Raw genomic sequence first — 15,017 nt, 5'->3', positions numbered from 1 at the left:
CTGAACCATTCGAAAACATTATCCCCCTTACTGCAGTCTCTACAACAATAATGTTGACAACATTTTAATTCTTTTTAATTATGAAAATCTCTATCCCATCCCTTTTAACAGACTGCTTTCAAAAATATTTTAGAATAATGTGTTTCCTCTTCCACAGTATTATTGAGACTGCATGTTCTCTCTCATCTGTGAGTAGTAGCATGTTTCTTGCTCTAGTCTGTATTAGAACTCATGACGCAGACACTACAACCATTATTTCTTTTTGTTCTCTATTTAGGTAAAGCTTCAACACAGAGAAAGTAAAAATACTCTAGAATTTCCCTTTTCTCGCAATTTTGCAGATGATGAAGGATTAACAGTGGCAGAGCTTCCAGTTCTCACAGCTGGTTTTCCTTTTCCAGCAGGTTTGTTGCAAATCAGAACCATTGGAAAAAAACTGGTCAATGATGAAGGCTAAGATTTTCAGAACAGTCCAAAAGATTTAGGAGATGCATTCTATTCATTTTAACCAGTGATGCATGGCTAGGTGCAGTCTACTCAACTGTTTAAAAAAATCTGTCTGTGTATATTGTTGTATCTCAGTCGTGCATTTTGCATTCCAAGTCTGATTGATATAATCTGGGGACACGTAAAAGAGCAGGCATACAGCGCTGAAAATGTTAACAGGGTTTTGAACAGTATGCATAGTTCAGCTTTTTCTTTATATTATTTAGTTATTTCGCAGAGGAAACCAAAGGAAACAAGTTTAGTAGTGTATTTTCAGATAAGACAGAGATACATGGCCCCTAACACCAGAAATTTATGTTTGTGTTCCTAGAATTTCAGGCATTCTTGTCCTGTGACCTAGTGGTAAAATATTTTAAAATGCTTTTGTATGAGTTGTGTCTTCATCTCAAGACTAGATTGATTTCGTTTGCTCTGTGTACCTTAAGAAAATTCATAACTAGAGTTAATGAAGAGTGCAGCAGCTCTCGCCCTAAATGGATATTCTACCAGGAGAATATTCCAGTCCCCTCTGTATGTTTCCCTGGAATTTAAGGGTTTCATTCAGTAGTCCAAGTAATCAGTACATTGCCTGCCTTTTTTTCTGGTTTCCATAACTAGCCTCAAGAAAGACACTTGGACGGAAGCTCCATGATTGTGAACTGAAAAATACTACTGGAATATTCCCTGAAAAAGCACTTTGCCTTTTATCCACTTTCACTTTTTTCTCAATGACTATCGACATTTAAAACTTTAGGAATGCTGTTCCTTCTTCTAAGGAGCATTTAGCACGAGGACAAACACTGTTTTCTCTGTGTCCTGCCTGTGATTTTTGCCTTTTCAATTGAATGTTCTGGGGATGTTGCTTCTTTGTTACTTCGGGGGCCAGATCACCAGTGTCTTCTGCATTTCTCTGGGAGTTCAAATGAGTATTTAACATAAACAGTCAGTCAAGAACTGCCCAAATGAGGAATTATAATAAGTTATAAGAGAATACATAACCGTTCTTGAAATCGCCTGCTGAAGCAAATAGCTAAACTAGTACAGTGTAGAATAGCCAGTCAATGGCTGGACCATGATCCAGAGGAAATACAGAAGTTACCCTCTTTCTAGCTGAGCTCCATTTCAGTTAAATCCAATGAAGCTCAGAACAGAGCTGTGCTTTTTGAGTAATTTAGTGTCATCCATACCTTAGGGGACATTTTTCAGGAGTGTTATGCATTTAAATTCATACAAGTGTGGGGTGGAGTATTATTTACATGTATTTGTAGCAACTGGTGATGTGTTCATTATCTTCTTTCACTTTTTTTTCTCTGTGTTTCAGACCCACTCACAAACTGTTTAGCTTGTTATTTCTAATTACAGTAGTTCTTAAATTTTAATTACAATGCTTCTATGTGCTTTTCTAACCACTGTAATTTTATTTGCCCTTTGATCACTTTGAGCAGGAATAAAAATGAAAATATAATAGAAATTTATTGAATAGCATCTTTTGTTTACTAATTAAACTTCTTAACATTTGTTTTACTTGTTAAGATTTAGTACATCTTTCTTTCCCCCCCCCCCCCCAAAGTGAAAAACTATATTCTCTATATCACTACGGGATCATCCCCTGGGTCAGGAACAGATGCAGATGTGTATGTCATGCTGCAAGGTCTCTTGGGAGATACAGGCAGAAGAAAATTAGTAAGAAAAGGAGATGATCATTTCACTAAAGGAAAGGTAAGATTATCACCTCTGTACGATATTTTTCCAATTCATGTGGACTTAATGTATGATAGAGTCTCTGAAGTCTAATTTGCAATGCTCTGTATTTTTGTGTATATGTGTGTGCATATCTGTATCTATCTTACTTAAAATATACTAATGTGTATGCTAACAACTCTGATAAAGTAATAAAATGACAATATCAAGCATTTCTAGGTTCAGTTTTGCCAATATTGAAGGTTTTCAAATTACATACCCGTGGTTTTCCTGGGTATTTGCTGACAATAGGGCAATGAAGAGACTCCATTTCCATTAATTCATTTTTCGCTTGCCAGTCTTCAGGGTAAGGCTCCTTTCCCTGCCTTCAGCCTTTCCACTGGCAGTCCACCCCTGGTTCCAGCTCTTGTCCCCTGTAGACAGTCAGGTGTTACTCCCCTCCAGAGATTTCTTAGGTCTTCAGAGGAGAGAGTCTCCCTGCTCATAGATGCAGGCCAGCCAAAGACCAGCACGGCTGCCAGAGATGCATTTGCTTGTACCATCATCAATACAAACAGAAATTTGAGGGAATTTAGCTAATAAAACTACTGCAGAAATGAAGGAAGATTTAGAACAAAATGTCTTTGACACAAACCCTAGTCCATGTTGGAAGCTATAGATAAAGGGAGTGAAACTTTCTCATGAAAAGATACTAGATTTTTTTAAACATATAATAATCAATGTGTTTGTATTTTCTGTAGATATTTACTTTAAAATTAACTTTGAGATTAAAACAATTAAAAAAAAATTCTGAAACCAACATTTGGTATAGAAAATTTCTCTTGGGATAGTTTATCAAAATGAAAATAAGTGTCTCATAACCAGAAGTGCTGAGCATATTTTACAATAGACAGTTGCCTATCTTTCTTACAGTGTGTACACTCCTATACCTTTTTGAAATCTCAGTGAATACTATGACTATGATATTCTAACTCCTCCTTGCATTTAGTTTAGAAACATCATGCAGTAAACTATTTCCTTCTGCTGGTGCCAGCCTCTCAAAAAGAGGGTTTATCTAAGGAGGTCAACTTGCAGCTCAGCTTGTATTGTAACCAAAGCAGAGGCATGATATGTGAGATTAGGAGAATCTCTTCTAATTCCCAGTCCTGTGAATTCAGTTGGAGTTGAAGGGAGTCATTACCTTGCTAGATTTGATCCATTTGGAATTATTATTCATAAGAGAATGAAGATACTTTAAATCTTTCTTTTTGAAGGCGCTAAATATTTGTAAATGAGTATATTCAATTTTGAAAAAGCACAACTATCTTCCTTAATTTTGAAATTCAATTTATGGTTTATTGATAAACTATATATATGAGTTAATGCATTTCTGAACTGCATCCTTTTGGTCTCATGGAGTAAAAATAGTTTAACGTAAATGAAATTGCTTTTAGCAAAGTAACAGAAAAACAGAAAAGTCTTGATTTGTTCCTTGTCCAGTGAAAATAAAACAGAAATATTTGGCTGATCAATAAAAAGAAGATTTATTCTGCAGGCAAGACTCCTGCCTTTGCAGCAACATTTTGTTCAAAGCATCTTTTGGAAATTTCCCAATGTTTTCTTTGCTTCATCTCTAAAGAGACTGTCAAGTGTAGAATGCTTCTTTCTATACCAGCCCAATCTCATGTTGTGCTGAGCACTCCTGCAGTCAGAGAATCTGGACTTGGTAGTTTGGAGGATTTTGGATTATAACAGACATGGAATTTGCATTCTGAATCTTCATGGTTGTTCTGACATTTTAAATATGCTTTTCCTTGCAATGTTTTTTCCCTTGACTATACAGTAACAGCTAGTGATCTGGAACACTGTTTCTGTTAGAAATCATATCAAAATATGGTTTTAGTCTCACAGAATGTCTGCACTGCTGCAAACAACATCTTAGCAATGCAAACATGCGTAGAAATATTTAAATATTTTGAGGACTTTGTGGTAGATTCAAGTACATTCTTCTCATTTAGTAGGTCTTTCATTTACATAAGCTGGGTTACATGAAGGTAAAAGACTGAATTAACTTTTTATCTCTGAAAAGTTGCCTTTGAGTCTTTCCAAAGTCCTTACATCTGTGAAGCTATTTAGAAGTGGTAGATGAACTGATGTGCATGAAATTATCACTTCACTAGTCAGCTCCCTGTAGCTTACCCCGTGTTGGAGGAAGTACCACAGTCACCAAGAAAGCCAGGTTTCTAGTGATCTCTCCGATAAATGATGAGAGGACCAGATTTGCAAGAGCTACATTATTTCAAATTGGTCTGATACGGATGCCATGTTTGATGTTCTCCTAAAAGCTATCAGGGCAGGCAGAGTAACCTCACTGCACTTCATGCAGTTCAGGTTTTATTATTCCTATTACTATTTATTCATAAGTATGATTCATATGAATCAGTTTAATTCTGATGCTACCCACTACAGTCTTCAACTAAATATAGACAATTCATACATTTTGTAATAATCAAGACCCTGCTATATAAAATCATCTCCGTCTTACAATACCTCTATATTCCTTCCAGCACTCACCACTACAGTTAAATTCCTTTGTGCCTTTTTTATATGGTCTTTGATGAACTTGCTGTGTGTTCTGCCATATGGCTGTGAGTTAGCCACAGATTTCCTCTTTGAGAATGTGGCTTTTTTCTTCAGATCAGTTCCATCAAAAATGGTAAACTACACTGGATATATTATGAGTAATATTTGAGTATTTTAACCTCTGTATGATGCAGATGGCTGGTATTTTAAGTACCCCGAATTATTGAAACAGCAAAATCTCTGGGAATTTTTACTTCATTCTATTAGTTGTTGGAAAGAGACAGGGCTTTATCCTGCCCTATATTTAGACATCAACTGCTCAGGTTGGTACCATGGTAACTGCAGCACATACAAAAATTGTCAGTAAGAGGTGACTGCTGGTGTTCAGTTTCGGTGCTTGCTTACAGATTAAGCACTGGTAATTTTAAAGATTACTTCAAAAAAAGAACATCTGTGACAGAATACACTGAATATGGCCAGAATGTGGGACAATATGTGCTGTGGCCTCTGTTAAGAAGTCACTATTTGTCTGCAGTGCCCATATCACATCCCATCTAGGACACTACTGTTCTGTTACTGCTGATAAAACTCTCTTCTGGGGAAAGCACATCTGACATGGTGATTAAATAACTGCAAAATGCTATTGATCAAAATATATTAATCACAGTGATAGGCTGCTGGCCAAGATAGTGCAGTGCAGAAATGAACAGTAAGATGGCCTGGTCATCCAGCAGAAGGATTATTCAGAGGAAAGCTAGGAAAATATGGAAAGCCATTATAGTGAAGGAAAGACTAATGGAGGTTGTCAAAAACTGTAAGGATAAGACCAGAAATAAAGAACACGATGAACAGATTATATAATCCTGGAACAGTGTAAAATATCTGAGCCCTGTATGGTCTCGGTGATACCTCTGGGGTGGAATTTCACAGTTGGTAATAGACTTAAAGCAGGTAAACATAGAACATACCATTAAAATCACCTAGTCTGACTTCTTTCATAACACAGGCCACCATATTAGAGTTATCTGAAAAACTAATTTTGGTTTCCTGGCATATTTTTCCAGGCAAGAAAAAATATAAAACTTTGTTGCCAAGAATTAAAGAGTGGACAAAATTAATTAACTCTAAAATTAATTACTTGAGGAGTTGCTCTCTTTTTACTTATACTTCAAAATTAAATTAAAGGAATTTACCTCACCTAGCTTTAGCTATAATGTGCATGTCTTTTCTAACATGATAGTTTGAGCTTCTTCTGCAACTGTGGAGTGAAATCGATGTTTTCAGGAGGTGGTTACCTTCTTTATTTTAGACGTTTATCTTAAGAGGGAATGAATTATCCTCAGAGGGTGCCTTTTGCTTTCTCAGGAGCTATGCTTTCAGGGGAACTTGACCAACTATTTTACAATAGATTTTATTTTAGATAGGCAAGTTAGGTGAGTGAATTCTATGCCAGATTAATTTCATTTTTTTAAACATAAAGATAATCTTAAAATACAGCTGATTTTATTAGCTCAATTCATCATGAACTTAAAAATAAATATGATCAATCCAAGTCTGCATTTTTCAGCAAATAAAATATTCAATGATTTTCCCCCTATGCAACAAGAACTGAGTTAATTTTAGTTCCAGTCCAAAAGCTTTGACCGAGTTAAAGCAAATATTTTAAGGAAAAAAAATCTAATACAGATTTAATAACTTCCAGTGATGAAGAGCCTATCTACTTGGAATGTAGCATAAATATCTTTTTTTAAAAGCTCACACTATTTCTGTCTAAATTTATCAAGGTTTAACTTCTAGGCACTGGATTTTCTTACACTTTTGACTTTTAGACTGATCACTCTTTTGCACCAGTTTTCTGCTTCCTTTGAAGGTATTTATGACAATAATCAAATCACAATGCTTGTCTTTGACAAGTTAAATAGATTAGGCTGCTTGACTCACTGTAAGGCAGGGTTCCCAATGATTTATTCACTCTCACAAATCGTTTCTGAGCTCCCTTCAACTTAGCACCCTACTTTTTCAAGTGTAATAACCAGAGAGAGTTTTTGCATCATCTGTAAAATCTTGTTTTCCTCCAGTTACCTGGTGCAAACATTAAATAGCGTAGGCTTATGAACCAGCCTCACTGCAGCACACCTGCCTGAGAGTGTTCTCCATTTACGGCTGCTTTTGGAGACCGACTGGTTGCCATGTTACTGTGGCTTTCAGTCAGACAACTTGAGCCCAAATGGGAGTCACTTGAATTTTGGATTCTGGTGTCCTCATCAATGTGTTATGCAATCAAATGGGTTACTCAGACTGAAGCAGATAACACCAATCCTTTTTTTTTAACACTCAAACTAGATCTCTAACTTGGACTATTATTATTGCATTAACAACAATCAGACTGCATCAGAGCCAGATTGATTTAAATTTGCCCATAGTGATATTTTTAACATTTGTCTTTAGTTTTTGGAGAGGTTTCATTTAGTTTTTATTTCTTTTGTGTAATATATCATATATTTACAGATGTGGATGTAACTGATGATATTGGTCTCTGTAGCAGTCATTCTGCATTTTATTAAAAATATTTTTCTTAAAGTCTGATTGGAATATCTTTTATGACTTAATTAATGGTCATAGCTACTGTTTATTATAATGTGCCACTAGTCTTTCTTGTTCCTGTTGCTGTTCTATGAATGCAAATCCTATTTCAAAAAGATTCTGTTACGGTTATATTAAGCAAGTTAATATAAGATCAATTCCAGGACAAGTAGTATTTGTTTCTTTGATGCCTCTACTATTTCATTTATTCTTCACTAATCTTGTTGAAGATAAATGAACTGCGATAATTAGAGGGGATCAGAAAGCTCTAATCATGCATTCATTTCGATTTAAACTCATGATAAACATTTACAATCCATATTTGGATGGGAATTTAACATAAAACAAAAACTTGCTTGTAAAAATATATGAATTTAGGAGGAAGTTCAGGCCTGTCTTTTTCAGATGTGTGGAAAACCGTGTTTTAAAAGAAACATTTGTACAGAGGACAGAATAGAAGACGCTGAGGTTACAGTCAGATAGGCTGTTCCTCCTACTGAGCTGCGTAAAGATATTATTACTAGCAATGGTTGTCATTACTGCTGCTTACCATCTAATATTTCTGCCTTTAAAGTCTGCTGGCATGGTGACACACATTTACTCTGTCCAAATATTTATTTTATTTTTAATCTTAATGTCATTAATAGTTTGGGCATTTTTACTTGCACTCTCTTGATAAAATTTGACTGAGTAGAAGCCTATTGTATGTTTATGCTGACATAGCTAAAAAGGTGACAATTAGTTTCCCTTTGGGAGAAGGTCACCATCACTAGATGGTGACAAGCAATTGAGATGGAATGGGGAAGTTCAGCTGTAGCTGGAACAGCCCGTGTGACCACAGTCTGAGAAGTGAGGCATCGGCAGAGATTGTTCTCACTTGTCTACAGGAATATTCAGACACTATTTGTGATTCTGGCTCAGTGTACGAGGGCCTTTATTTTGCCTTCCAGAAGTAAAATCCTTTTGACTTCAGTGGAGTTTCTCCAGATTTACAAGTGAGCTCAGAATAATCAGACAGCAAATCAATAAGTTTGCAAAGCTTAATAGAAAAGGTCCTTTATCCAGACACTTTAACTCCTTTTCCAGTGAAAGCCTATTAAAATGACAGTAACATTAGGAGTATGGGATCACTTGTGCATATAGACTGATGAAATTAAGCATATGGTATGTCTTGACTTGCCATTATCAGTTCTACTGGGAATATCATCATTAATGAACCGTCAAATCAGAAATACTGAGCTTATAAAATGATTGGCATTTATAAAGGTAAATATTGCATAGTGACTGTTCAACTGCTTCTGCTGTTACAAGAGCTGTGGGAACTGCTGCAGAGAGTGATATGTTGCCAGTGAAACACTGAAGAGCATTACTTAAAGTCAAATTGGGTCATAGACTCAAAAGAATTCCTCAAAATATGGATCCCAGAAAACAAATGTTTGAAGAAAATCTGAAAAGGAATTCACAAAAATTAAACTTTAAAGAAAGTCTAGTTTATTTGCATGCATGTTTTAAAGGCACTTTTCAATATTTATTTTCTTTGAGAAATTCTGGTTCTACTAAAGGCAGTCTTCTGAGTCAAAGAGAACGTATGATGCAAGCTCTCACACTGCCATTCTCAGTTGCTCAATTCTCATTCTATCATTCTCAGTTGCTTAATCTTTAGCATATCTTTTGCTCTCCAACAGCGTAAGTTACGAAAATCAAGTATATAAACACAAATTGCTCTAAGACTATTCTGAGAAAATTTAATGCAAATTCGGCTAACTTCAACAATATATATTATTTATAAATTCATAATATATGAATTTATATATATACTATTTACATTGTAAAATTTATATAATATTATTTCTATATTGTTTTAACATGACTTTTCTCCTTGCAAACCAAAGTTGCTAATATTAGCTAAAAAAAAACTCAACATTTTTTCTTGAGGAGAAAATAGAAAAAAAAGTTTCATATTCTGTAAATTTAGCTATTTTCTACCTGTTTTTTTCTTTATTTTCCTTTTTGTAAAAGAATAATCCTCTAGTGAATTAAAATGTCTGTTTTTCTACCTGTAAATCAGCTAGGAGATAGAGTATCGTGTGACATACAAGACCTGTCAACAAATTTCATACTTCCCATAATTTATGAGTAACCCATTGTCTGAAATGAATCCACAAAAATATTAACTAAATTATTAATAATGATTCAATTTCTTAAAATTATAATGAAATGTATGTCATAATCTCTCTCTTTGCAGACAGCTCATGAGGAGAAAGTGGTTTAAATATGGCAGTTAAGTTGTCTCTGGCAAATTATTCATCTAGTTCTAATAATTATAGTTGCTGTTCAATTTTTTTCTTTTATTTTTTCTCCTGACTACAGTAGAGCTCACCACACCACACAATTTTAAAATGTGCACATAAAAAGAAAATGTAGTCTTGTCTGTGAGTTGAGTTTACCGCAGATTTTACAATTCCAAGTCCAGTTAATCATTTTCCAATTAGTCATTTATTAGATGGCTGGATCTTCTGCAAATTTAGCTATGGTTTTCCGAAATTTTATATGCTCTAGAATGGACCTGTCAAGATTACATACTGACAAATTATGAGATAGTGTGTCTAATACAAACTGAACTTCAGAGTTTTCACAAAGGTTTATTCAGCCAAAATACACCACTTTTCAGGGGAAAAATTGTCTGGAAAACATTTAATAAATTACCACTGTATACTCAACTTTCTGTTATCTGTGGCTGGATTAGCCAGGTTATAAATAACCGATAGCATGTGCTGCACCTGAGCTATTAACTGCTTTCAGAACCATGTACACTAGGGAGAGTAACATTCAAATATTTCAGCTGATGTTGTGTGGAGATTTTCTAGCTTAACAGAGTTTATTGACTCTCAAGTACAGACCAAGTCAAACCCAACTCCCCAGCTTTCAGAGATAGCACAAGTCTAGAAGTCAGTAGGGTATTATCTGTATTTTCCCTTTATTCTTGACTGTGTCTCCTCTCCAAAATTGGTTCACAGACCACAGATTTTTTGGAGATAGTGATGATAGTGTTAGTAAGTTAGCCATCCTGTGGAAAACTCTTTTCTTTTAAAGTCTGTGTACTGATCTGTCAAAAACGTCTTCATACATTTCCAGTGCAGTACTTCATGCACTCTGTATTAATATAGGCATAAACATTTGCAATAACAAAATGCTAATTTCTAAAATACATTTTCATATTTTGGAAATTTAAAATATTTCTGTCATAACAGAGGCAGGGGGGTGTATTTTTGTACTCTTACTTGAGTTTATCTGTGGTTTTGGCCTATTTTCCAGTCCTGTGTATTTTTAACGCATTTTTATTTAAGAAGTGTAGCAAGCCATTACATGCTTATTCCAGCATAATACTATAACTTCACCAACCTGGCTAAAGATAGAATATATCAATGATAAACATATGAGTGATAAAACTTATATAATAGTTAAGGTAAATCAAAGTAGTGCAAAGATAATCAGCTATAATTGGGGTGCTGATGCTAAATGCTACTTTTTTGATTTAAAATGGAAAATGCAAAGGGGAACCTTTTTCCCTTCAGTCACGCACCCCCATCTAGAGTTCCAGCCCTTGTAATGTACTAATTCTGTCGCCTAAGGACATCAGTGTCCTGAGAACCTCAGTCTTCTTTCTACTGTATGCTATTGCCAGTCAAAATTCACTAAACAGCTGATCACCTTGTCTCACCATAAGAAAGTATAGCTATTCTAGTGTCTGCTTAACACTTAAACTCATTGTCAGTTTGCTTCTCTCATCTTCTCCTTTCTCATGATGACACAGACGTGACAACGCAGAGGTGATAGTTAGATGACATCTTATAGCTGCTTTTGAATAACACTACTTTTTAATCTAGAAGAATCCACTGACTAACCCAATGATAGATTGGTGGTTATTTTTTAGGAAACTATTAAAGATATCATTCCACACACGCATACATATGTACACATATAAAGGAAAAACAAGAAGGTGAAGGCTACTCATGAAAAATAGCTGAAAAAATGAAATTCTTATGGTTCTGGGGATTCTTTTCTTTTTGTTTTTAATGAATGCTTTTGTATATTGTCTGAAATTTCAAGCTCAATATTTTAACTCATGGTGTGTCTTGTTAAGCTGCAGCCTAGTCAGGTAGGGTCAGGTCTTTCATTTTTTTCTTCAGCTGAAAAACCTTCCCAGAGAAGGTACAAATATTTGGCTGATGGAGCAAGAGAACTGCTCTTCTCTGTTCAGTCTTTGCATAATCCTTTGAATAAGAATCTTGCTTTCATTAAGTAGGTTCAGAGTGAATTAGATTGCAATAGACTTCTTGAGACTCAAGTGGTTTTGATCATTATTCTATCTAGTCCCCTCAAAACCATTTTTATATCTTTAAATCATGCTGGAAATTTCATTACAAATAACACTAGATTTTACCAATTATCAACCCTAATAGAAATCAGATGATCATTTATACATCTATAAAACAAAACAGGTAACATGTCTTTATGCCAAAAAATTAATCTCTGCTTTTCAAATAAGGGAATAGATGTAAGACTTACAATCATCCAAGATCACATTTGTAAAAATATTCAGTGCATCACATCTAACTTTTCTGTTGAGTTCTTCAGTGTTCTCAAGATTTTTCAAAGTATTGTGGACTTTTATTTAACTGTCAGTTTAATAGTAGAACTACTTTAAACTTTACTTGATCTGATATTTTTTCCTAAAATTCAATTAATTTTATTAGAATTAATTCTACAATATTAACTCAAACCTGGGACCAAGCCTGTCATTCTTTCCTAAGAGAATAGAATACCATTCTGTGGTCTTCATTTCTACTATTCTCATCCTCTGCCTTTTGTCTCACAAAGGGAACCCTGAGGGTCTGTTTTGTTGAGAGTAAAAGATGTTTAAAATGGTATCTTTGTAAATCATTAAAAGAGAAATTTGGGAAGGAAAATCTTTCAGGAAATGAGCATGAACAACCAATTGATTTGTGTAGGGAATAGGTGTTTTAGCAGTAAATTACAAAAAACACAAGGGGACTTCTGCTTAATGCAGGAGTTTAGCTTCTTCAAACCTGTCATCTCTAGTGCTGTTGGTATTTATTGAATTAATAAAAAAATCACATTTTTTCTCTCACTATTTCAAAATACACAGTTACTTTAGCTTCATGGTTCTGTTTCCATAGACATGTCTTTTTGATTCTGAATTTCTCAGGTGGATGTATTTCAAGTGGAAGCGGTAGATGTTGGGACTCTGCAAGGGATAGTTGTTGAAAAAGGGAAAGGCTCTGACTGGCTTCTGGAGAAGATTATTGTGACAGAGCCAGCAATTACAGGGACAGAAACACTGTTTATGGCTCAAACATGGCTAAAAGACAAACGTGATGGAAAAAGATCTGCTTCAGTAACTCTGAATGTCACAGGTGAGTGTTATTTTCAAACTATCATTTGCTAGGAAATCCATTCCAAACTGTGAATGCAGCTATGCGATTTGCTTCTATCAATAAGTTATAGTTTAAAATATTCCAAAAGAACATTGTCATTATAAGGGGAATTAATGTGTCTGAACACTGTTGGTTTTAGTACTATTTAATAACTTCTATTTTCCAGGGATAATTTCTGCTCTGTTACTCCAGATTTACAGTGGCATAATAGGCAAAAGATTTAGCTTAGTCTCATTATAAATTGCTGTCCCTCCCAGTCTTACTTCTATGTTGTCACTTCTGATAAAATACTATTTTTGAATATCATTGCAAATACTTTTTTAAAGGTTTGAATACTTCTACCTGCTACTGGCCAGCATAGTAAAAGTGAGGTAAATAGTAGGGCAAACTGTTCAAGCAGTGGAGAAAATGTCCCCACCGTATTCAAGATGACTGGTTAACATTATTTATGCCACACTGTTAGGATAACCTCTGCCAGAAGCTGGATGTGCTCTTGGCTAACACTGTGGTGGTAACTAGTCCACAGAAGAGCTGTTTGGGCTCTGCTCTCTGTGCCTGTCCCCGTGGTCAAGACAAGATGTGAACGGGCACTTCCCTTTCCTGCACTGTGCTTTCAATATAAAGGAAATCCGGTGCACAGTCCAGGAGGGAACCACAGCACACTCCAGCCAGATGAGTAGGCAACCAAAGCCCCCCGTGACCATCAGCAGACAGTGTAGATGGGCTCTTAGCCTATACCCTAACACCCAGGGCATCTTGGCTCACCATAGCTGCTCTGGCATGATGATGTTTGTCCAAAAGTTAGCTTGCTGAGACTCAGTAGCATACCACTGCAGCACATGTCCTTTGTTTTTGAAGCTATTACTTGCACAGAAGGTGTTACCTGCACAGAAGTAATCTGAGCTTTGTTTTACATTGTAGGTAGGGACATTCCCCCCCAAAAATGTAGGAATATTTAGTGCATATAAGGTTATTCAACATGTTTTTATTCAAAAAATATTTTTTGATTGTTTGGATCAGAATGCATTGATTTGGTTGAAGAAGCTGTTTTTATGTTTTTTTAATACAATAATTAGTAAATCCAAACTTAGTTGTGGTGTCAGTAGAAGGCTTTCCATCTTTGATTTAGCCCTCTTTTTCTAATGTTTAGAAAAAGTTTTGGTCTATACCAAGTCCCATTTAAATTAATGGGAGCTGATATCAGTGGGAGGAGTATCAGCCCCTAAAACAGGCTTTAAAAACATCCAGTTAATTCTGATTCATCCAGAGTGTAACTTTTACAAATGAAGCAGAAATGCTTTAAAATGAAAAATACTTGAATCTTCAGGTTACAACCGTTTCATAGTATGGAGCTTTCTCTAGAATCAGTTCATTAAACAGAATGATATGTAGTAGATGATGCCTAAGCAGAAAATCACATTCTACATTTCCTAGCTAAATCTTCAGATCTCAATCTCAATGATATAGTATTCAGCCAATTGCCTCACTAGAGATGAATACAAATATTCATTATCATTTAGATGCTGTTTTACAAAAATATCAGTTTAGTCTTCAATCTTTCTTTTCTTTTCTTTTCTTTCTTTTTTTTTTTTTCTAATTAGAAATTCAGGAGAGGAGGAGCACTACTGCCTGGCCTTCAGGAAAAGAACAAATGAAATCAGGTAGAGCTTCTGCCATTGCATTGTCTTCTCATTCATCAGTTCTAAAATAATAATATGGAAATATTTTTGTCACAAAATGTCATTTCACTTGCTGGTACTGGTGATATTTTCTGCTTTCTAATAGTAAGAACTTACAAAATACTGAGGGAGTTGATCAGAACCAAACGAAGTAAGCATATAATTAATACTAAGCAGTTGCTTATATATTAATGCTCTCCATGTAGACTAAGACACGTCTTATGAATTTTATTTCAGGTGCCTTCATTAACATATGAAATCAGGAACACCTTTTAATCATTTTTTTCCTTTTTATTTTCTGTATTTTATTTGTTCAGAAGGCAGATGGAGGATTTATTTCATGAAACATGAAGAAGAACCAAAAAATGACTTTGAAAAGTTGACAGAAAATATTTCCAAGATGGTTATGGTTTTTTATGGAAGCAACGGCAAGTCAGATCCAGTTTCCATGGGAAACAAAGTGGAACATCAGGCTAAAAACCAAATAACATATGATGTAAAATAATATATAGATTTGACTATGTTTACATTTTTTTGTATTCCCTTT

At 35.0% G+C, this 15,017-nt stretch overlaps 1 protein-coding gene across 1 annotated transcript in view; it reads left to right on the top strand.

Annotated features, from left to right (window-relative positions):
* LOC134136626 (lipoxygenase homology domain-containing protein 1-like) overlaps positions 1-15,017 on the top strand; it is a 131,999-nt gene that overhangs the window by 101,818 nt on the left and 15,164 nt on the right. The window contains exons 32-36 of the mRNA XM_062568542.1: positions 278-404; positions 2,057-2,205; positions 12,563-12,770; positions 14,393-14,452; positions 14,788-14,966. Of these exons, the coding sequence (XP_062424526.1) occupies positions 278-404; positions 2,057-2,205; positions 12,563-12,770; positions 14,393-14,452; positions 14,788-14,966 (723 nt within the window). The remainder of the gene's footprint in view (positions 1-277; positions 405-2,056; positions 2,206-12,562; positions 12,771-14,392; positions 14,453-14,787; positions 14,967-15,017) is intronic.

The sequence above is a fragment of the Rhea pennata genome, chromosome 2, assembly GCF_028389875.1.
Source record: "Rhea pennata isolate bPtePen1 chromosome 2, bPtePen1.pri, whole genome shotgun sequence".
NCBI classification, from domain to species: domain Eukaryota; kingdom Metazoa; phylum Chordata; class Aves; order Rheiformes; family Rheidae; genus Rhea; species Rhea pennata.
This window is presented reverse-complemented; position numbering and strand designations above follow the sequence as displayed.